At 36.6% G+C, this 23,765-nt stretch overlaps 1 protein-coding gene, 1 long non-coding RNA gene and 1 pseudogene across 2 annotated transcripts in view; all 3 read right to left on the reverse strand.

The window, feature by feature from the left end:
• Positions 1-3,993: 3,993 nt before the first annotated feature.
• Positions 3,994-6,737, reverse strand: LOC147544246 (small ribosomal subunit protein mL103 (rPPR7)-like). Its single transcript, XM_086635267.1, has 2 exons — positions 5,178-6,737; positions 3,994-5,056 (listed from the first exon to the last, which is right to left on the reverse strand). The coding sequence occupies exons 1-2, from the start codon at positions 5,718-5,720 to the stop codon at positions 4,397-4,399; spliced, it is 1,203 nt and encodes a 400-aa protein (XP_086491393.1). The 5' UTR covers positions 5,721-6,737; the 3' UTR covers positions 3,994-4,396.
• Positions 6,738-9,292: 2,555 nt separating this feature from the next.
• Positions 9,293-23,765, reverse strand: part of LOC147544247 (uncharacterized) — a 70,083-nt gene continuing 55,610 nt past the window's right edge. Inside the window, exon 3 of the long non-coding RNA XR_015223497.1 lies at positions 9,293-11,984. This is a non-coding gene — a long non-coding RNA (uncharacterized LOC147544247). The remainder of the gene's footprint in view (positions 11,985-23,765) is intronic.
• Positions 17,527-22,521, reverse strand: LOC147544248 (syntaxin-112 pseudogene; annotated as a pseudogene).

Consider the following 23,765-nt stretch of genomic DNA (forward strand, 5'->3'; position numbering starts at 1 on the left):
AAGTAAACTTGCCAAATGGCAAACCAATCTCCTCTCGCAAGCTGGCCGCTCGGTAGTTCTCTCCACCATCGCAGCGGCTGTTTCCCGATACCAAATGCAGTGCTTTGCCCTACCCAAAGGCATTAGTGACAGCATTGAGTCTATTCAAAGGACTTTCTGGTGGGGAAAATCCAAAACATTCCATACCATTAACTAGCAATCTATATGCAAACCACGCAAATTTGGTGGGCTCGGTCTTCGTCTGCCTCATCTTGATAACCAAGCTTTTCTTCAGAAACTCAACTGGCGCCTCGTCACTAACCCGAATGCGATTTGGGTTCAAGTGCTTAAAGGGAAATAATTTCATAATTCCCATAAACCCAAACCCCCCAAAAACCATCAGTCTTGGACGTGGAAATCTATCTCCAAATATTACCCTCAGATTGAGAATCTTATCTTTTGGAATATAAACAAAGGCGAGAATATCAATATATGGGCTGATTACTGAATACCGAATTATCCACCCCCCATTACGAACCATACCGGCTGTACGTTGGAAAAGGTATCTGAACTTATTACGGATGGTATGTTGAATTTAAATGTTATTCATACTTGTTTTAATAATATATTTGCAGGGTCATTCTCAGCATCAACATTAATCCTAACCAAGAGGATAAAGCCATCTGGACACTGACTAAAGCTGGTAATTTCTCACTCAAATCTATGTACAACCATTTAAGAACTAATATAGAGCACACGATACAAGAACAGATGGATTGGTTCTTTATATGGAATATGAATACACTACCTCGCATTAAATTATTTCTCTGGAAATGTTGCACTAACAGCTTACCGGTGAACGCAAAAACTGGTAGATTTATTGATAATAATTACTCATGTGTTAACTGTTATGAGGATGAGACTCTTGACCATGTGATGCTGCATTGTACTTTCGCAAAAGCAATTTGGCATTATCAAGTTAGAACGAATCATATCACTACTACTATACAATGGATTCAACAATGGAAATCTCTAGAGGAAGAAACTATAAATCTATATGCTAAAATTTTATGGTTTATTTGGAAAGCACGATGTGAGAATTGATTTACGACGAATAAACAAAATCCATTACAAATGATCGAAAGAATTAACAATACTACGACTACACCGTTCAAGAATGAGTCCAATACTACAACAAATGCAGAGAAAAAATGAAGATTCAAACATGGAGACCTCCATCGACACCATTCATAAAGATCAACGTCGACGCCTCATTTATTAGTCTCAACGAACCGGCTGGGATTGGATGCATTATCCGAGATGCAGGCAAACTTTATAATAGCGGCAGCGGATACCGTACGCGGACAACACGCAGAAGAATGTGAAAGCTTGGCTATATTACATGGTCTTTTATGGACGATTCAACTAAAAATCTCTCACGTGCAATTAGAAAGCGATAATCAAGCATTAATTCAATATCTCAATAGCAATGGAGGAGGGATTCACTGGCAGTCGCAAAGAATCATCCAACAGATTAAAGACATCAACGACAAATTCACAGGAATAATCTTTTCTCATGTGTCAAGAACTTGCAATACTCATGCAGATGCTTTAGCTAAAAGGGGTCGTACACATTGTCAAAAGAAAATTTGGAATGATGTTCCCTCTTTTATTTCGGATGTTTAGTTGGTATGTAATTGACGTTAGTTTTTTTAATGGTATTTCTCTTCATCAAAAAAAAAAAAGATGAAATCTGCTCTCTTCAATTATATATAGGATTTTTTTTTCGATCATTTTTGTTTTCCAGAAAAACCCCATCACTTTTGTTGTTGGATCCCCAATTTCAAAGATCATATAATCTTAGGAACCAAACCAGAGAAGAATGAAGAACAAGAAGAATAACAAGAGGGATTTTCAGTAAGGGTTTCTTTTGTTGTTGGATCCCCAAATTTCATGTACTAATTTGTTATATTTTCCCATGAATCGCAATACAAAACCATTCAAATGAATTAGGTACCCATGAACATCCCTAATATGTATGATACCCTAAGTACAGTAAAAGATCAGATCTAAAAACAACAAAAGTAAACAGCAGCTTTTGAAATTCTTATTTGGGGTGTACCTAAAAATTATTGTCAAGCTCGTGTAGTCGGTGGTGTAGGATAGGTCATTTGCTTTCTTCCCAACAAGTAACAAGTTACTAACTCTCTACCTGCACAATCTATCTCTCTCCCACACAGGTTTTTCTATCGGCCAGCGCTTTGGGGAAAGCAAAATAGTTTCCGGAGTGTGAAGACTTGGTAAAAAATTGGTCAATTTTGTTTGACAATTTTATTTAGGAGAAAGCAAAATAGCTTTTCCACCTCAGCTCTCTCTCTCTCTCCACCTCACGTCTCTCTCTCCACCTCATCTTCTCTCTCCCTAACATTCTCTCTTCTCCGATTAGGTCGCCGGCCGGAAAATTTTCCGGTCGGCTACCTAATCGGAGAAGACAGAGAGGTGAGGTGGAAAGAGAGAAGTGAGGTAGAAAGAGAGTGAGGTGAGGTGAGGTGAGGTGGAGTGTTTTTTTTATTTCCCCGGAAAATTTCTAAAATTCTACATATTCCCTTTAAAATTTCACACCTCGGAAACTATGTAGCTTTCCCTAAAGCGCTGGCCGTTTCTATCACATAATTTTTTTTTTAATTTCTCATCTCATCTCTTTTTTTATTCCTCTCGAACTCCTAATCTAATTTGTCTACCTCCATAGCATCCATCTCTTATAAAAAAATCATATAAATAATTGATTTTTTTTCCTTTTAATTCTTTTTACGAAAGTCGAAAAAATCTATATGTTTAGTATTTATTTTGCGAGCCTACCTTTTTATTTTCTACTTAAATTCTAGAGCTAGACTTTGTACATAGAATTAAAAGTCTTCTTAAAATTTTATTTCCTGGAAAATGATACGCCAATAGTATAGGAACGTCATGAGCTTTCATTCAAAAATAATACTTTGTACGTAGAAATGAAAGCCTATTTAAATTTTTATTTTTCTATAGTTTCATATTTAAATAAGATTGAGATATAACGTTCGTTGTAATCTAAAACATTAGTTTGGACGGCTTAGATTTAAAATAATATAACTTCGATTCAAATAAAAGTTTCGAATTTTCAAAATTTTAATAAAATTTTTTTCGAACTTAATGATCAACGACTTTAATGAACCACACCTTTACAAGTTTTAAACTTTAAAATTTCTGAACATTCTAAGTTTTGAACATCTATGTGCTAGAGGTCCTGAACAAAAAATATCTAGTAAAAAGATCTTAACGAATAACAGAATTACCTATGATCACATACATTAATTCTAGTGAATGTCAAGTTTTTCTTAAGCGTTTCATGTTTGAATTATTAACAAAAACTTCACGTAGATCTTATTTGTTCTAATGAGAATTTCCAGAATCACTTGTTCTGGATTGAAAAGTTACAATAGATATAAGAATAATGATAGAAAAGTATACTATTCGGCAAAAACATTATGAGTTAGAATATACCAAAATAAAATTTTGCAAGTAACTTTAGGCTTATCCGGGCTAGCTTAAAATCCTAGCCCGGCTATTGGTTGTAGCTATTTAGCTATGTTGCTTCGCTCAATCTTTAGAATTTTCAAATTTTCTGCAAAACAAATTATATAATATAACCGCTACTTATCATATATTGATTGTAATGGTGGCAAACGGGTTGTGTCGGCAAGGAAACGGACCGGCACGGAACGTCGCGTGCTGTGTCATGCCGACCCGTCACGGGCCGTGGCGGGTCTGGGATTTTAAGCTCCCAGATTCGTCAACCACGACACGGCCTGTAGCGTTCTTAACCCGTCACGGCACGCTAACCAGTTAGAAACGGGTACTTCATTTACAAAACATTACTGTTATTTTGTTAAAATAGTTGTTAATTGATAAAATTAATGGTTAATAAAATGATTAAGTAATAAAATAAACATAGATTGTACAGTTTAAACAAAGATCACAACGTTTGACTTAAAAATTATTTATTGCTTTCTCTTGTTACGTTTGCCAACAACTGGCCCATTAGCCACGACCCGGCACAGAAACGGCTGGGACCGCCATGGAAACGGCACGGCAACGGCTGGGTCGTTACCATGGGGCGTTTCAGTGCCAAGACCTTGTCGTCTAGGCACGACACGACACGGCTCAAAGTCGTGCATGGCATGGCTGTGGCGTGTCAAACGGGTCCGTTGGCCACCACTAATTGATTGGGAATATAATAAATAGTTAACTAGGTAATAAATAGTAGTACACAATAAAATTTGACGTTTCCAAAAAAAAAAATCAAAAACTTACAAGATGGTGTCTCGGTCTGTCTCGGCCGAGACACCCAAGGTTCTCGGCCAAACGCTAACTCGGGATTTCGGGATTAGAGTAGTATCTCCTTCTCATCCACCTTCCTAAAATATTCTTTATGAACTACATGCTCCAGCACACCTAACCATTCAATCAAGAAACCATACGTTGAAGTCCCTGTCAGAACCCCTTCCACCTCAAGTTCTAAATATAGATGCAAGGCCTTATCTAAAAGATTCTTGTTCTCATAAGCTGCAAGCATGCTTGAAGTGCACCTATCATCTGGTCTATAACCCAATCTTATCATATTATCGATGTAGCGTCTTGCTTGTTCTGAATCACCATCTTGTCCATAGACATCGACAAGGAACGCGCAAGACTTCAAATTGGGTTGGATATGTGCTAACTGCATCTTGGTATAAATCGTTTGGGCTACATTTACGAAAGTCATGATAATCCATTTGTTGGTCTTCATACCTGATAGAAAATCCCGTCTCCTTATGATGTCAAATGATGCCTTTGCACGTTCGACATTATTTGTCTTGTTATACATCTGAACCAAGATAAGGAACGTGATGATATCAGGCGGGATAAACCAGCATTTATCAGTCAACTTCCTAAGAATTCTCTCGGCATCATCAAATCGATTATCCTTGGTATAAGCGTGCATGAGCTTCAAGTAGTCACGACTGTTTGTTTGGAAAGAATCCTCGTCCAAGACATGCTCCGCCATCTACACCAACCACAAGGACAGAAGTAGATAAATGTTTTATAATAAAACTACGGAAGTCAATCAAATAGTATTTTACAATGAAAACTATGGGTTAAAAATCAGAAATAAAAAAGTGACCGACCTTGAAATATAAACCCAAATTTCCTTGTTTGATCTTATCAAGCAAAGTGAGCCAATCAATCCTATTGGGTTGAAGAATCTCAGTGAATTCAGTCAAAAGTGAAGATGGTAAATCCTCAGTCTTCAATGACAAGATTTTTTCATGAACCAGCTTGCATTTTCCAGTGATCTCCTTGGGTTCTCCAGGGGCAATGAGCTTGTCAGCTTCATGAATTCTATCAACAACTTGAGCAAACCTTGGATCTGATAAATCAATACCATAAATATGATACTTAATCTTCCCTTCCACATTCACATTCTCCTTATCAACTGTCTCAACTCCAGCTTCTTCTTCTTCTTCTTCTTCTTGGGCTTGTTGTTGATCTTGATGAGCATGAAGAAGTTCTAATTCTTGAAATAATTCACATTTTCTCATTTTACCTCTTCTCCATTTGAATATCATCTCCGACAACATATCTATTCTTAAACGAGCTTCACTAGTTTTTTTTTTTAATATGACGAGCTTCACTAGTCTCTTCAACATTTCTCCTTTCCTCTGCAACATTTATCCTTTCATCAATTATATCTTCCAATACTGATGTACTTACTTCCCAAACTGTTTTCCACAAACCTTTACTAAAATTTTGAGATGGCTTGTTATCAAGACCATAAATATTACTATACTTAATCTTCCCTTCTGCCCGTGGAATAGAAACTTTCTTCTCTTCCACATTCTCCTTATCATTCTCAACTTCTTCTTCTTCTTCTTCTTCTTCTTCTTCTTCTAGGGCTCGTTCTAGATGAAAATCTGAATCAAGCATTTGTGCAAGTCCACCTTTTTCCAACTCAGATATTATAATCAAAAGCATTGCAAGAGTGGTTTCTTTATCAATATCTGGGTATGCATCAAAAAGCTTACCTTTCATGATCAAAGAGAATCTGGTTAAGAAGATAGTCATGGGACCACCATCTTCTACCCATTCTAATAAAGAATCTGAATCATTGATGGGTTGAGCATGAATCGACCTACTACTACTAAAGATGGATAAAGAAGAAGAAAACAAATTTGGGGATTTTATGTTTTTAAACAAAGGGGATGAGGAGGAGAAGGGTTTAACAAAGGTAACATATTTGGAAAAAGTTGAGGAGTTATCAGAGGTGGTGGTGGTGTTTGTAATGGCAGATGATGTATTTCTACTACTGTGAACATGAGTAGAAGAAGAAATAGAGGAGGATAATCTCAAATGTCGTTTCATGAGATTATTGATTGAATACCGTCTGGATACCGAGATGAGCTTTAGGTTTCTCATTGTTAAGAAATCAACGAGGAAGACAGTAGTCAATCTAGGGGGATAGAAAGTAAGATCCAGATGGAGGGATATATATATATATAGAGAGAGAGAGGGACGATTTGGTTCTTCAATGAGAACTAATAAAACCCTAGAGTTTTAGGTTTTGTTGATGTTAAACTGTTAAATGGGCTATGGGTGTTTCCGTATAAACGCAATCCTCCTCCCTAATTGGGACAAGGATCAGTGGTTAGCCGGATCGATACCCTTAGAAAAATCGATTGCCGACGCCCAACTAATAAGAGCCCATCACACAATATATTGGTAGGGCACTGACAATCTTCGCAACTAACAAGCATACTCTTTTTTTTGTATTAGTAAGCAGGGTTTAACGGGCCCAGACCCGGCTAGCAAGCGTTCTTGTGTTTTCTAGTAGGCATAAAATTTGGCACAATGTGGGGGTTGTCTTAGCCAAGGTTTGAATGAGTTCATAATGTTGATGTTTTCTTTTTTATTAACACAAAATGTGTTGGCCTATATAGCCATTTAATTACATCATTCAAAACCATAGGTAAGAAAGATTGTATTATTCCATTTCGCGTATACCGTTCATTTCAAATAAACAAAAGAATTTTTCATAGCATTCAACTATGAAATGTAGTCATATTAAATATTACCACAATAGTTCCCTATGTAAGAACCCGTATTTTTTCAAGCTAGACTGATATCAAATCAAACAAAAGAGAATGTGCAAGAAACAAGGCTATTAGGCAATAAAGTCCTCATCAAATTTATACTTGTATACTTGCTCATATATGTGAGTTTAAATTTAACATTTTGTATTACTATAACAGTAGGTGTCTACCGACTACCTCCCCAAACTTCCTATTCTCTAATCGTTTGTATACTTTGTCAACAACCATGGCTGGGCCTTGTTCACACGAGGGGCGATATTATTTATTTCACCACGGAAACTGATCTTAATTTTATTTTGAAAGAGCCCACCAACAAGAATGAATAGAACTAGGACAAAATATCTTGGGGAAAGGTTAGGGGCACTACTGGTTCTACTAATGGCACCCACAGTCTCTCTTTGACTTGGTCTAAAGTGTTGGACTAAAGTTTTGTTAATCTCACACCACAAGATGAGTAGTAGCCAAAGAGAGGTTTTTTCCGATGATGCATCCGAGAGTTAGAGAGAGATGTATCAACTGAGTTAGAGTGAGTGAGTATTACTTATAGAAGAGGTCGAGGAGAGAGAATTACATGAAGAAAGAAATGGGTGCTTCTAAAGGCACCGGATCAAAAGGCTATTAGCATCCGGAAATTTTATTAAGTCGGGTCAATGGTCATTGATCCAAGTTCTCTATAAGCACCGGTTTTTAATGTGGGTGATGTTCACCTTTGTTTGCTTCTTCCATCTTCTTCTCCAATAACAATGAATAACTGCCAAAACAAGAAATGTAACTCAAGTATTTCTCTATTGTTGTATCCATATAAGTGAAGATTCATTTACAAGAGGGTTACATGCATTCTTAATTTCTTATTGTGATAGCTTGCCGAAATTAGTTTACTCGAGCTCGGAGAAAGACATGTTTAATAAAGCTATGAAAAGGTAATTCCTACACTAGTTATATGATATTTCTCATTGAAACTGGATGATAATCAAAACTCTGAGATGAAAATTATAAATAATCTCATTCTCTTTATCAATATGTCTATTCCCTAATTCTTCATTAAAAAGGTTAATTCCTCGTTACCAAACCCTAATTCCTCAAAAATAAACTCTAAAAGAGATAGATTTTCTTGGACTTACAAATCTAAACCCTAAAATACGAATACCATGAGAAGATAAAATTGGGGCTTTCCGCACCTGAGCTTTATCGGCTAACTGAACGACAAGTGAAATTGTAGTTGATGCATTCAGATCTGAGATGCCTAGAGAGTACTTTACCATTAGGAGTAAGACCAACAATGGCAACACCGATATGATCATCGACCTTGAAGATCTTCTTCTGGTGAGAGGAAAGCTCTGGGTTAGCTTTGTTAACACTTGCTAAAACGATGTTTGTTTTTTATCGGAGACCAATTGCAGCAGAACCTTGTTTGACGGCTTTAATGGTGTACTCAACCTGAAACAATCGACCGGCTGGACTCCATGTCGTGATGTCGGTATCGCATTTGGGTGAGGGTTAAGTTGGCTTTGACCGGTGCCTACATAGTTGTACGGTGCTAACAGAGAAAGGAGTAGTTGGGTCTGGTGCTAATAAAGATGGATGCCAACAGCCTTTTGGCCCGGTGCCTTTAGAAGCACCCGAAAGAAATTTACCTATAATATATGTAAAATTTGAGACTAGTTCGGAAGATGGGCACTACCAAAAAGAATAACTGTTTCACCACATTGGAGACAAATAAAAGAGACATCTGGTCGTGGTCGGTGAGAAAGATGCGTAAATAATTAAGGATAAATATAATAAGGTAGAAGGAAAGAAGTCATAATGCTAAAAAAAAACAAGTACGAACTATTTTTGCTCTCAATTGTTTTTTTTGTTAGATTGAACTTTAAATCTGCAATACATCACGAATAATATTGATATATCATGGTTATATGTGTCACGAATTTGGATGAACATTATAACCACCAATTAAGACATATTTTGTAACACCCCTATTCTCTATATATATCAAATTAGGTGGAAATAACAAAAACTCTAGGTCAATTTGGGGTTGGGCCTAATATGAAGAGTAAGTTAGTGTGGGCTTGAGCATCATAAAAATAGAAGTGGGTTAGAAGGAAAACTAGGACTGCTTGAGTTAATTATATAAAAAGGGGTCTAGAGCTCTTTTTGTAGATCTAGAACAAAACTTAGAGAGAGAAAGAGAAATGGTATTCTTTAGAGAAGATTTTGATGAATAAGTTGAAGAAATCTATGTATTGTTTATGTTATGGTTAGTATATCTTCTTAATCTTCAACAAGCCACTTAGTGAATGAAGATTGGATAAAGAAGAAAAGAGGTAGAGATGGAGTTCTCTAGAGAGAGAAAGAGGCATGATTGTGGTCTTGATGTCATCTAAGGCAAAAGAGGTAGATTTCTTATCTCCTAATTATTTTGTAGGCTTTTTCAATTGATTCCATGATAGGTTTAGTATTGTTAATCACATAAAGTTCTATAAAGAATGATTGAATGATTTAGATATTAGTTCTATCTTGAATTCCATAAAATATCTATATAGGACAATGTTTTGGTCTAACTTCAAAAGTAGATCTGGATTTATTGGTAACGAATCTAGGTGTCTATCTAAAATGGTTGGAAATGTCTGTTTGTCTACTTTCTATTGGTTTAAACGGTGAGTTAATTGGAGTTCCGAGCGAAAAGTTACGATAGTTTTCGTACGAGGTGTCAGAGCAGTCCCTACTGTATTTCTGTCTAGATTAAAAGTAAATCTGGTATTGATTGGTAATGAATCTTGGTGTGTATCTTATATGTTGGAAATTTCTATTTGTCTACTTTCTAGTGGTTCAAACGGTTAGTTAATTGGAGTTCCGAGTGAGGAATTATAATAGTTTTCGTACGAGGTGTCACAGCAGTCCATACTGTATTTCGGTCTAGATTAAAATTAGATCTGGTATTGATTGGTAATGAATCTTGATGTGTATCTTATATGGTTGGAAAGGTTTGTTTGTCTACTTTCTAGTGGTTCAAACGGTGAGTTAATTGAAGTTCCGAGTGAGGAGTTATAATGGTTTTTGTACTAGGTGTCGCTACAATCTCCAATGAACGAATTGATTGAGATAATTCACATGGTTTCTATTCTTTAAGCAATGTATTTCCTAGGTATATGATACCTTATATTGGTGAGTCTATATTTGTTAACTATTATTGTTATTTGTTTGTTTAAGGTTGTGATCCACGTGGAGATCTATTATGAGCATCATCCATTTTGATTTGTCATGTGTTGTTGGCTTGAATGGTTTGGTGAACTTGTTTGTAATTCTTTATTAGAGCCAATATTTGTGGTGTGATGCTATTATTATTGTATGATGCTATTATGTGTGTGATGCGATGGATGTGATGGAGGGTTGAATGAGTTTATGTGGTTGGTTCGACCCTCTCTACCGGAAGTGATGTAGGTATGGAGCGTATGAGGTCGGTGCTAACACAATGGATGGCCTTGTGGGCCACACTCTCATTCGACTTATGTTTGTTGTATGATGCTATTATGTGTGTGATGTGATGGAGGGTTGTATGAGTTTATGTGGTTGGTTCGACCCTCTCTACCGGAGGTGATGTAGGTATGGAGCGTATGGGGTCGGCGCTAACACAATGGATGACCTTGTGGGCCACACTCTCATTCGACTTATGTTTGTTGTATGATGCTATTATGTGTGTGATGTGATGGAGGGTTGTATGAGTTTATGTGGTTGGTTCGACCCTCTCTACCGGAGGTGTTGTAGGTATGGAGCGTATGGGGTCGGCGCTAACACAATGGATGACCTTGTGGGCCACACTCTCATTCGACTTATGTTTGTTGTATGATGCTATTATGTGTGTGATGTGATGGAGGGTTGTATGAGTTTATGTGGTTGGTTTGACCCTCTCTACCGGAAGTGATGTAGGTATGGAGCGTATGGGGTCGGCGCTAACACAATGGATGACCTTGTGGGCCACACTCTCATTCGACTTATGTTTGTTGTATGATGCTATTATGTGTGTGATGTGATGGAGGGTTGTATGAGTTTATGTGGTTGGTTCGACCCTCTACCGGAAGTGATGTAGGTATGGAGCGTATAGGGTCGGCGCTAACACAATGGATGACCTTGTGGACCACACTCTCATTCAACTTATGTATGTTGTATGATGCTATTATGTGTGTGATGATGGAGTTGATGGAGGGTTGTATGAGTTTATGTGGTTGGTTCGACCCTCTCTACCGAATGTGATCGAGGTATGGAGCGTATGGGGTCGGCGCTAACATAATGGATGACCTTGTGGACCACACTCTCATACAACGTGGACACCAACTTGTCATATCATTCGACGAGAGTTGGATGATTGTGTGTGTTGGCATAACGTTTTGTCGACTTAATTGTTAAGTTAGGGTTCTATAATGGTCTATCTTGGTGAATAGTGTGATCTTTTTATACCTATTGAAAAAGAGAAAGATTATTATCACGAGAGTTAAAATTGGATTAGAATACGAGGACGTTGAAAGCCTAATAACCAAGAACATAAGTTACTAATTTCTATATGCGTGTGGTAAATCTCGTTGTATTATGTTAGTTGTCACGTTAAATTTCAGATAACGCTAATAATAAATATGAATGAAATACTTCCTTGATTGGGGATTGAGCTTGCCTACCCGAGACTTAGGTTTGAGGAAATCTACTGCAGTTGGGTTTTAACCCAGCTATTTCATTTTTCAGGTATTGTTTGTGCACCCATGGTAGGCGTCGCTCGTGGATCCAGTTTGAAGGTCTCAAATCTTCGATTTCAAGGCGGCTTGAGATTTAGGAATATGGGGCGCTACATATTTGACCCTAAAGGTCACATAAAGACTTTTTAGGGTCCACCAAAAGGGGATGAAAATCCGTCTGTTTCTATATCTATTTTATTAGTTACATAAATTTTGTGGAATAAATTTGATGACGAACTGTTTCGGGCAAGACTCAATCTGAAAATCTATTTTATTTATTGCTTAAATTATATGAAAAAAGGTCAAATAATGTAATTAAGCAATTTCAATTAATGGGTGGGCCGAGAAATTCACTTGTTCCTTTTTTTTGAAAATTGACTACAATGTACGATAGTCATTACGATGGCGTCGATACATCAAAGATGTGATAAGCACAATACTACTGTCAAATTTAACAAAAACATACCTAAAGCCCTACTACATTATTTATACTTGAATAATTCCAAATTCAATAACCTAAAGATTACACGTCTTCTCGGAATAGAATCCGAGACCGACTTTTGGAGTATATGTCAACACTTTAGAGCATCTCCAATGCAACACTCAAACTCTAAATCTTAGAGTGCCACATAGGATTTTTTACAGTTTTTCTATAAAATCCATCTCCAATGCAAAACTCAACATGAATCTCTAAAGTGATGTGTCAAGATTCATTTTAGAGATCCTTAGAGCATCTCCAATGCAAAACTCAAAATAAACTCTAAAAATCCTATGTGTCGAGATTCAAATGTCAATCTCTATTTTTTATCTTTCCTATTTGTCAAGATTGAGGTCCTCTATTCGGAGGACTTCTCCAATGCAACACTCTAAAACCTCAAAACTTGTTTATGTGGCACTTAGAGATTTAAGTATTATCATTTGTTTTTTCTTAAAATATATGAAAATGCTGAGTTGGCACTAAGAGATATCTCAAGAAGACACTCTAGAAATAGAGTGTCCTCTTGAGATATCTCTATTTCACCCTCGACACGTCATCTCTGAGATTTGAATTGAGTTTTGCATTGGAGATGAATTTTAAGATAAAAACTCTAAAAGTCCTACGTGGCACTCCGAGTTTCTAAGATTGAGTTTAGCATTGGAGATGCTCTTAAGAGGACACTCCTTAGAGTGTCCTTTTGAGTTTCTCTAAGTGCCACATAAGCAAATCAATTAGTTTTAAACTAAAGAGTTAATTCCTATATGACCCCCTACTTTGTGACCAGCTTCCTTTATGGCCCTCTTTTTTTCGTAAATTCAAATATAGCCCCCTATTTTCAAGTAAATGTCATTACTACCCTTCTTAATTCTAAATTTAAAATATTTAAAAAAAGTTATTTCCACCTCACCCCTCTCTCTCTCTCTCTCCACCTCATCTTTCTCTACAACTCACCCCTCTCTCTTTCCAACTCACCTCTCTCTCTCTCTCTCCAACTCACCCCTTTCTCTCCAACTCACCTTCATCTTCTCGGATTGAAGTCGCCGGCTGGAAAAATTTCCGGCCGGCGATTTCAAAAAAAAAAAAAAAAAAATTTCTCTCATCTCTCTCTCTCTCTAAAAATCCGGCGAAGGGGGTTTCCCTTCGCCGGAGCCGTGAACAGACCAGATCGGCCTGTTCACGGTTCCGGCAAAGGGAAACCCCCTTCGCCGAATTTTTAGAGAGAGAGAGAGATGAGAGAATTTTTTTTTTTTTTTTGGAAGTCGCCGGCCGGAAAAATCTCCGGCCGGCGACTTCAATCGGAGAAGATGAAGGTGAGTTGGAGAGAGAGAGGGGTGAGTTGGAGAGAGAGAGAGGTGAGTTGGAAAGAGAGGTGATGTGGAGAGAGAGAGAGATGTGTGGTGGAGAGGAAATGAGGTGGAATTATAATTTTATTTTTATTTTTAATTTTGAAAAAAGATTTAAAGGAAGGGTAGTTAGGACAATTACATCAAAAAAGGGGGCCATATTTGAATTTACGAAAAAAAGGGGGCCATAAAGGAAGCTGGTCACAAAGTAGGGGGCCATATAGGAATTAACTCTAAACTAAAATATAGGTTTTTAGAGTTTCTCTTGGGTGTTGCATTGGAGATGGTTTTGAAATAGAGTGTCTCTAAATGGTCAAATAGGAAAGAGACCATTTAGAGATCTATTTTTCACACTTGACAAATAGAATTTTAAAGTTTTTGTTGAGTCTTGCATTGGAGATGCTCTTAAATCACTTACCACTTCCAAGATCTTATGAATCGACCCTTTTTGGAAACTTCCAAATGGAAACGGAAACACATGGGAAACTTCCAAACGGGAACTCAAAAATGTGGGGATTGAAACCTCTCTTTGATACAAACAAACAACAAACTCAGATGATGTCCCTTTCTTTTACAATTGACACGTAAGCAAATTAAAGTATGACTATGACCCACTTCATTTTTAAGTACATCCAACAGTATATTCTATTTGGGAAATCAAACCGACCCAGATTTCCTTTTTCTACAAGGTAACGACTCAACTTGTATCCCAAGCCTTCTCTCAAATAAATACATACCAACTTGAAATCATCACCTTTCCATATGGCCCCCTACTTTTTGACCAGCTTCCCGCCTGGCCCCCACTTTACGAAAAATACCCATATGGCCCCCTTCCGTTATAACACCGTCATTCTCTCTCCTCCATCTCTTTTTCTCTCTCTGCCATGTCACGCCACATCATCTGTTACGCCACCTCATCACCTTCTCCGGCAAAGGTCGCCGCTCGGCGACCTTCAAACTAAATTTTTTTTTTTCTCTCCTCTCTCTCTCACTAAAATTTTTCTTTTTTTTTTCTTTCCCCTCTCTCTCTAGATCTAGAGAGAGAGGATTGATCCGTTCAAGGTCCAAACGACCTTGAACGGATCAATCCCCTCTCTCTCTAGATCTAGAGAGAGAGAGGGGAAAGAAAAAAAAAATATTTAGTGAGAGAGAGAAAAAAAAATTAGTTTGAAGGTCGTCGGCCGGAAATTTGGCCAGCCGGCGACCTTTGCCGAAGAAGGTGATGAGGTGGCGTAACAGATGATGTGGCGTGACATGGCAGAGAGAGAAAAAGAGATGGAGGAGAGAGAGTGACGGTGTTATAACGGAAGGGGGCCATATGGGTATTTTTCGTAAAGTGGGGGGCCAGGCGGGAAGCTGGTCACAAAGTAGGGGGCCATATGGGAAATAACCCAAAAAAAAAACTAGAAATCACCTCCCCACTTTCAAATTTCAACACTTCTCTCTTTCTCTCTCTAGAATTTATTCATCATTCAACCCTACTCTCTACTTCTATACACAATATGACAACTAGTTTGTGTAACTTCTTCCCCACTGATTTACTTCCTTCAAATTTCAATTTCACTCAGATGAATTGTCAAGTATAACTAAAACAAAAGCAAGCAGTCAACCCATCTCAAAAGGTTGACCAAGGAGATCAAATTAAGCAGAAGCAAGAAAGGCCTCCAATTTTGAAGATGAAGAAGATTCAATTTCATCCAAATCATCCAGTTTTTCCCATCTTTTTGGACCCTACGGGTAAAATCAGACAAAAGCAAACAGGGTCGGGTCGGGTCGGGTCGGGTCGGGTCGGGTTGATTTCAAGTTTTCAACTACTATATCTTTAAGAGCAAAACCAACGTGATGGGGGCTGGGGCTCCCAATTCAGCCCCCAGCCCGCGGCTTCCAGTCCGGGAGCCCCGGGGCTGGACTCCTGGTGGGGATGGGAGCACGGACTGAGGGGTTTCCAGCCCCAAATTATAACCGTTGGGAACTCCCAACCGGTTAAATGGGATGGGTCCCCCACCGTCTTTTTTAACTTTGAAAATGTAGTTTTATGAACTTCAAAAATGTAATTTTTTTTATGTAATATTTTTATGTAATATTTTTATGTAACTTTTATTAATGTATTTTTTTTAATAACACTTCATTGATTGAAAAACAAATACAAAATAAAGTAAACTAACTCCCAAACAAACACATAATCGAAATACAGAAAAATAAGTAAAATAACGATAATAGTTCCATCAGTAGTCCACAAGTGCTCTACAAGATCTACCCTTAATTGTGTATGAAAATCGTTGTTCCCTATCTTCTAACTCGGTTAGATACATTTCATATAAAATTTCATCATCTTCCATATCTTGTAACTCTTATTGAATGACAATATTTGCCAACTCATAAGTAAGATTCATTGAAGGGAGAGAGAATATGTAAAAAAATGTAGAAAATTTAAAAATAAATTTTTCATGGTTGAAATTTTTTTGGAGCCCATAATTTCATGGTTGAAAAATTAAAAACAAATCTCACACACATACACCACACATACACATATTTTGGTTTTGGGAGACCAACGCTAGAATTGAAAAAAGCTCCTGGACTCCCAAAATTCAGGAACTCCCAAAATTGGGAGCCCGAGCCCCACATTGGCTTTGCTCTAATAGAGGAGAATTAATAGTGAACCAGACAGATTTTGTGACTTTTTCTTTCTATTTTCTATTTTTCTTGTATTATTTCGGAGATTTAATGGGTATTATATGCTAAATTGAACACCGATTTGTCTTGTTATGTTCCGGCAGTACATTAATAACCTAATTTATTTCTGCTTTTAGCTAGTTAAATTTCGATTTTCGTTGCTAATTGTATTGATTTCATGTAGAAACTAGAATTGTAAACTACGTATGCAGTTAACAGAAACCCTAGTTGAAAAACAATGGCCAGTTGAAAGTGAAGGATAAGTGGTAGGTGGAGTTAATGATACTATTAATCTTGATAATGATTGTTGGTGTTGTGAAGAATAAAAGACGGAAGAAAAATAAGTGAAATAGAAGCAAAGAGATAGAGACAAGAAGAACTAGATTGTATTCATATGTTTGTAGAGAATTTCTCTACTTTGGTACATTGGTATTAGGTACACTAGTACTTTGATATATTGGTATATAAAGTGTTTTGATCCATTAGCTAAAGACCTCCTTATATAGGCCTTTGAAGAGATACACATCTAATACAAGAGTTACATGTAATGAATGGTGTTTAAATACAAATAGTGGTGGAGAACTTATGGTGGTGGGAGTTACAAAGTGTGGTGGTCATCCACCATAAATCAAAGATTTATAACACTCCCTCTGGATGTCCACCGCATCAGAAATTGTCTCATTAAAACCTTACTAAGAAAACCTAATGGGACAAAACCATAGTGAATGGAAAAAAAGTACAAATCCTTTCTTCTTGTAAATATCTGATGAACATATAATCTGCCTCATTAAAACCTTGTCAAGAAAAACTTTGTGGAAAAAAAAATCTTAACGAAGGAAAAAAGAGTACAGTGTGAAAATATAGTATACAGTGCCTTCATAAACATGCTACCCCTCATGAAGGTTGAGGGCATTGTTCAACTTTTTAACATCAGCTTCTTTTTGGTATATATACACAAAAATATAATAAGTAGCATTTGACATTGCATTCAAATAATGTTTTAAAGTTCATGCATACTTTAAATTGAAGTTTGTTAAATCCTTCAGGGATATCAATTGAAGTCACTATTTAGTGATCCGTAGTTGTGTATCATGTACATCGGTAAGACCACTATAACATCTTCTGGAACTGACGTACACGCATAAGATGGTGTTTAATTCATCATTCGATGATTATTGTTTAAGATGGAGTTGTCTCGCCAAAACCTTGTCAAGAAACCCCAACGGGATAAAACCTGAACGAAGGAAAAAGACTACAATAATTAGAAAATTAATTTTCAAGTACGCATAGTTGCCTCATTAAAACCTTGACAAGGAAAACCCAGTGGGACAAAATCTTGACGAAGGAAAAAGAGTACAACGCGTAAAATTTTAACACTGATATCATATATCATACTTCCTCTTATAATATATTAATCAGGAGTTCATCCTTCTACAAAATATATGAATTATTGTCCTTTCTAAAATACAATACAATGTACGTTATGTACTGTTTGTACCAAGTTAGGTACTTCTGGACCTTAATTTTTTATGATAGATGAAAACTCGAGACAATATTAGTTGCTTTGAAACTTGGAGCTTTTTAGTGTTTCAGAAAATATTTATTTTCAAGATTTTCTTTACTCGAATAATCTTGTTCGATACTTTACTCTGAATCTTTGATAAACTCTCCAGGAGTCACAATATGAGTTATCAATACTTCATAATATAACTCGAGGATTTGCAATTCATATAGAAAATTTATGAATGGATGTCAACCCTTTATAGACTAAATGACCTTTCATTTCTTACATATATCTACTTTATTACCTTCAGGGTAATTCTCATTTCGTGCTCCGACTTCGGGTCTGAAGACTTAAATATTTTGTAGAAAAATCCATAAGTAATGAATTATTTCGTCAAAATTTAGTCAATTACTTTGAGTAATGTAGGATCAATATGATCATATTAGCTACTATTTTCAGAAAATACATCGTTTCTAACGATTTTATTTGATTTCACAAACTTCCACAAAGTGCATATGTTTTAATGAGTTTTCTCATTTGAGTATGTGTGCCTCGTTAAGGGCCATTGTCTCTTTTCAGACATATCCTCTTCAGGCATTTTATTTAGGAACATGAATCACATTTTTTCTAAATTGATAGCCTCTTCAGGAGGATTCTTATATAAACGTGTTTCTTCAGTGCCCAAGAGTAAATGCTACTTTGATAAACTCTGATCATTTTCCCTGACTTTTATCTTGTATATGAGCATATTACGCTCTGAAAAAATATTAATATTTGGAGATAGTAAATTCTCTATTTATCAATTCTGAATGAGAGAAACTTGATAATTTTCAAGTATTTAACGACATTGAATCTATGACTTCCTCCCCCTAATGTCGATAGATTTGTCTCATTTGATAATAAAAATCATTCATCATATGCACATATACATCAAGATTGTGACAAAGACGAAAGAAAAATCAATTAGTTCACGCAAATTTTGATTTCTATTTTCATATCATATGATCTGTAGGACCAAAATTGCTATCTAGTCACAACTTCAGATGTGAGCAATTTGGTGTAGTATCACAGCTTCAGGTGTGAGCAATTTGTTATAATATCACAACTTCAGGTGTGATTGATTACACTTGAGATATATTATCTTAATGTAATTTTTCTATTAAAATCAATCATCACTTTCTTTTTGGGTATTATAATTTCAGGTATAATATGAAAGCGGATATTCAACAAATTTTATTTTCCAAGAATTTACAACTCATCGTCGTCTAAAGACGCGAAAGAAAATAGGGTTATTTCCCAAATTTCCCCAACTTTGTGACCGATTTCCTGCCTAGCCCTCTACTTTATCAAAACTACCCAGATGGCCCCCTTTTTCAGTTACCATTATAATTCCGTTAACTAGTCATCACCTCTCTCTCCTCCATCTCATCACCTCTCTCTGCCAGCTCATCTTCTCGCCACCTCATCGTCTTCACCGGCGAAGGTCGCCGACCGGCTAATTTTCCGGCTCGCGACCTTCAAACATAAAAAAAAAAAATCAACCACCGAAAACAAACCTTCTCTATTTCAAACACAGTGACCCTGTTACTACCATCAGCCTCTTAAAGTCCACCGTATAAATATCCTCAAGATCTTGCTCAGGTAAACCCTTAGATAGACAAATAAACACAGCTAGAGAGAAAGAAGATTAAGATAAAAATGAAGAAGCTGCTACTTTGTATAGCTTCGATCTGGAACTTGAAGAAAACTAATGATATTACTTGATTGATTTGAGATCTAAGATTTGGATTTACTCTGTCAATTCGTCAAACGCAGTTCAGTAAGTGAGTAGTTCGATTTAAAATTTGGAAGATAAAGAATTTCAAGTTTAGGTTGTTGAGGATTTTGGTACCGATTTGAGATTAAGTTGAGAGTTTTTTAGGGTTCTACTGTTGATTTTTCATGCACAGGAGAGAACAATGTGAATGAAGTCTGTTTTTTGAAGTTTGACCAAGAAGTTAGATGAGGTTTGCTCGATTCCGGTATTAATAAGAAATGGTGATCTCGTGAAGAGTCGGTCAATGCAGGAATTGTGGATAAACTTGTGGGGTGGGGTGGGGGTGGGGGGGGGGGGGGGGGGGGGTTCTTTAGTTCTTCTTTCTCAGATCCACCTTCTTTAATCATCTTATCAATGAATTCTTCACTTGGTACTTCTCCTGTTGCATTAATATACCTCTTTTTCAATCCTTCCTTATGTTCTAAAATAATTCTTTCTCTCAAATTCTTGAAATCATTCATCTGATTCTTAACACATTCGTTAAAGAAATACGAGTTCGATCTACTGGACTTCTGATGCACCTGAAAAGGTTGCACACCCAAGCGGAGGTATCAAGTAGTACTCCGACAAAGTCGGGTCGATCCAAGGATAGGAAGGTAGTTTGGATATCGAGGGGTCTAGTTCACCGGTTTAAGTGTCACTCGCCTACTTAGACCAAAGCGGAAAAGAATAAAGATAAACGGGGGGTTTTGATTGAATAAACAACAAAAGGATAAAGATAAACGGGGCGTTTTGATTGAATAAGCAACAAAAAAATAAAGCAAGTAAAACTAACTAGGTTATCAAAGTAAAAAAAAAGGGCGAGGGAGCGAGTTGAGAATAAGATTGACTAAGAGAGTTGGGTGAGAGAGGTGTTGAGGGTCTAAGAATCCGTAAAGGCGATCTTACGACTATGTACGGTCCGATCGAATGTGTCGATACAAAATCTAAGCTCATTTCCTAAGATAGATGTCTATAAGCACTATGTATATCCATTGATCATACTTAGTCAAACAAACGTCCTAATCGGCTAAACCCGAGTCATCGAAGGTGTTGTCTAGTCGCCTAACTATGTGAAGTGCATGACAAGACACATGAAATTTTGACTTAGACTACTATCAATATCGAATACTTCGCTTCATCTATTAACTATGTGAGGTGGATGACAAAACACATGAAAATACGATGGAAACGATAATCGAAATAAAAAGAGCATCGATTTATTATCGAACATTCAAACATACATACATCATCGCTTAATCAAAATACATCATCTTTTAGCCTCGACAACAAATAATTAGCTAACCATGGCATGGAGTTATTTCACATTAAAGCAAATGAAAGAAGAGAATTAAATAGCTAGAGTTTGAGAATCCCCCTTTCGATTTGATCGCAAAAGCTATGGTCGATAGAAAGATAAACCATGTAGTTGCAGCCGATCTCCCTATAGCAGAAATATGGGTCCCCTTAGCAGTGAAATATTAGCTCCCCTAGCTGAAATCTTGTTTTCCCCATATCCACTTCATCTTCTTCCTCAAAATAGTGTAACTCCATGAAAGCTTAAATGAAGCTTTCTCTCTCTAAGAATTAGAATCAAAACCAAGTGAAATCAACCCAAAACTATTAGATTCAATCCTTTCTCGCTCTAGAAACCTAGATCTAAAAGAAAACAAGAAGATTCAAGAAGAAATGGTGGTGGAAAGATGAAGAAAAGATGAAGAAAAGTTGAAGAAAACAAAGGAATAGAAGGCTAAAAGAAAGGGGTTGAAGGGGGTTGCTTTGGCCGAACCAAGCTTGCTTGTTTCCGGCCAAGCTGCTCGCCGGAAAGCTAATGCCCGGTCAACAGTAGCTCTGGCCGAACAGCAGCTCGGCCAAGCTATGGCTTGGTCGGCCAAGATCCTCTCTCACTCCTTTCTTCCTTCATTCTCTTCTTCCCTTCCTCTTCTTGCCTCTCTCTCTAACTCCCACCAAGAACACTCTCCAAAACCCTAGAAACTTGATTCCGAAGATGATAGAATGGCTGGCCTCTTTTGTTTCTCTATCCAAAAAGTAACTTTATCAAAATGCCCTTGGGCTTAATTAAAGAGGGTGCCTTCAAGATCATCTTCATTTATCTTATCTTCTCTTCTTTCTTATTTCTTTTTTGTCATGGGCTTGGGCTTTGGTTGTCATTTAGAAACCAAGAGGTGCCTCCATATTTTGTCTCTAATCTCTAATTTTCTGAAAAGGACCAAAATGCCCTTTGGCTTCTTTCTTCGATAACTTGTCCGTCCTAACTCGGAATTGACTTCTGTTTTCACCGTCGGACTTGTCCTTGACTCCAATTGTCATTTGATTTGCTTGAAATTATTTTCTCTCGTTTTGGGCACATGAAATGATAGCGACTAATGCTTCGTTTTATTCTAAATAACATGCTAAACTCCAAAATTGGTACCTAACATGGAAAACACATAAAAGATTATTGATAACACTCGAAAAGGACTAATTAGGCTAAGTTAGGCGCTCCAAATGTGACATTTTCGTGTCACATCAACTTCCTTCTCTGTATGTCAAAAAAATTTCTGTGTTTGATACATTTGATTTGTCTAGTGATTAATTGATGTTTTTGGCTCTTAGAACTGTAACCATGTCTGAATCCATTCGATCTCTTAAACCACGAAAAATTTTAACACCGTGAGTTGTTTTTGTCTCTTCGTTTAAGTCTTGAAGATTGACGAGTAAGTTTTTAATTTCTTCCATCTCTTTCTTGATTAAACCAACTTCTTTGAAGAACATAAAAAGGTTATCTGTATCAGGACCCATATCGATATCTTTCGTACCTTGTTTCTTCAGTTGTACATAACTCATATTCGATTTGGTCATTAAATCATTAATTTCTACCAAAATTATGAATCCACCAGCAAATAAAAAATAAAATCAACCATAAAATTGACTAAGATTTGATATTAAAGACAAGAAATTTGCAAACAGAATCGACCCATTCTCAACAATTCGACCCTATCTCCTCCTCCTCCTAACGAATCTTGTCAATGGAATTATAGATCAAGAACTCGACCCCGCCATTTCTAGACTTGTCTATGTAACTTCTGATGGTTGATTTCTAGAAATCACTCTTCAAATCTATGTAACTCGACCCTTTATTTTGTTGATTTGTTAGTGTTTTTGATTTTTTTTCTATTTTGTGTATAAAAATCACTCTTGAAGGTTTGGGTTTTCTTATGTTTGAAGGGAGAGGGAGAGGGATTAGTTAGAGAGAGAGAGCGAGAACAGAAGAGAGATTTTTATTTTTATTTTTATTTTTAATGATTGAAGGTCGCCTGCCAGAAAATTGGTCGGCCGACAACCTTCGCCGGTGAAGAAGATGAGGTGGCGAGAAGATGAGGTGCAGAGAGAGGTGATGAGATGGAGGAGAGAGAGGTGATAACTAGTTCACGGAATTATAACGGTAACTGAAAAAGGGGGCCATCTGGGTATTTTTGATAAAGTAGGGGGTTAGACAGGAAACCGGTTATAAAGTTAGGGGCTATTTGGGAAATAACCCAAGAAAATATTATCGCCACTTAATGAAAATTTTATTGCAATACAAGTGCAACGAAAATTCTGATCTTGTATTCTCCTTAAAAGAATTTCACAAAAATTGTCTTCCTTCCACCATGAAGAACTTTTTCAAATTTAATCAGACTATATGTTGATATAATGAAATGAGTTTTTCATTTTTGCCACTTCATTTTTCAATCTGAACTCGGTGAAATATTTTTCTTGCAACAAGTTTAATTATAATCTCTTAACAAGAGATGGAAAATAATTGAAGTATTGAAATATCAATGTTTTCATTCTTCAGGAATGCATTGATAAATTCGTTTTGCAAGTGATCGCCCTTTTGGTGATAATTAACCAACTCATAGTGGTTATGTATTTTCATCCTTCAGAGATTTGATTTATTATCATTTCATATAATTTTTATACTTCAAACTCTTCCAGTTTTTTTTTGTTGAGATTTGAAGACTTATTTAACACAACCCAAACTTCAGGTTTGGTAATCTCATATTCAAACATGTGTTTCAATTTGGTTGCAACCAAAATCAGATGGTTAAATTTTCTTTCTTAAAGAA

This window comes from Eschscholzia californica, unplaced genomic scaffold, assembly GCF_041429995.1.
Source record: "Eschscholzia californica isolate CP2 unplaced genomic scaffold, dmEscCali1.0.p SCAF_4, whole genome shotgun sequence".
In the NCBI taxonomy this organism is placed as follows: Eukaryota; Viridiplantae; Streptophyta; class Magnoliopsida; order Ranunculales; family Papaveraceae; genus Eschscholzia; species Eschscholzia californica.

Bases quoted from the DNA above. Each gene is read 5' to 3' on its own strand.
- LOC147544246 (XM_086635267.1), bottom strand. From the start codon at position 5,720: ATGTTGCAGAGGAAAGGAGAAATGTTGAAGAGACTAGTGAAGCTCGTC. The intron at 5,057-5,177 runs GTCGGTCACTTT...TGGTTGGTGTAG, and splicing joins ATTTGGGTTTATATTTCAAG to ATGGCGGAGCATGTCTTGGA.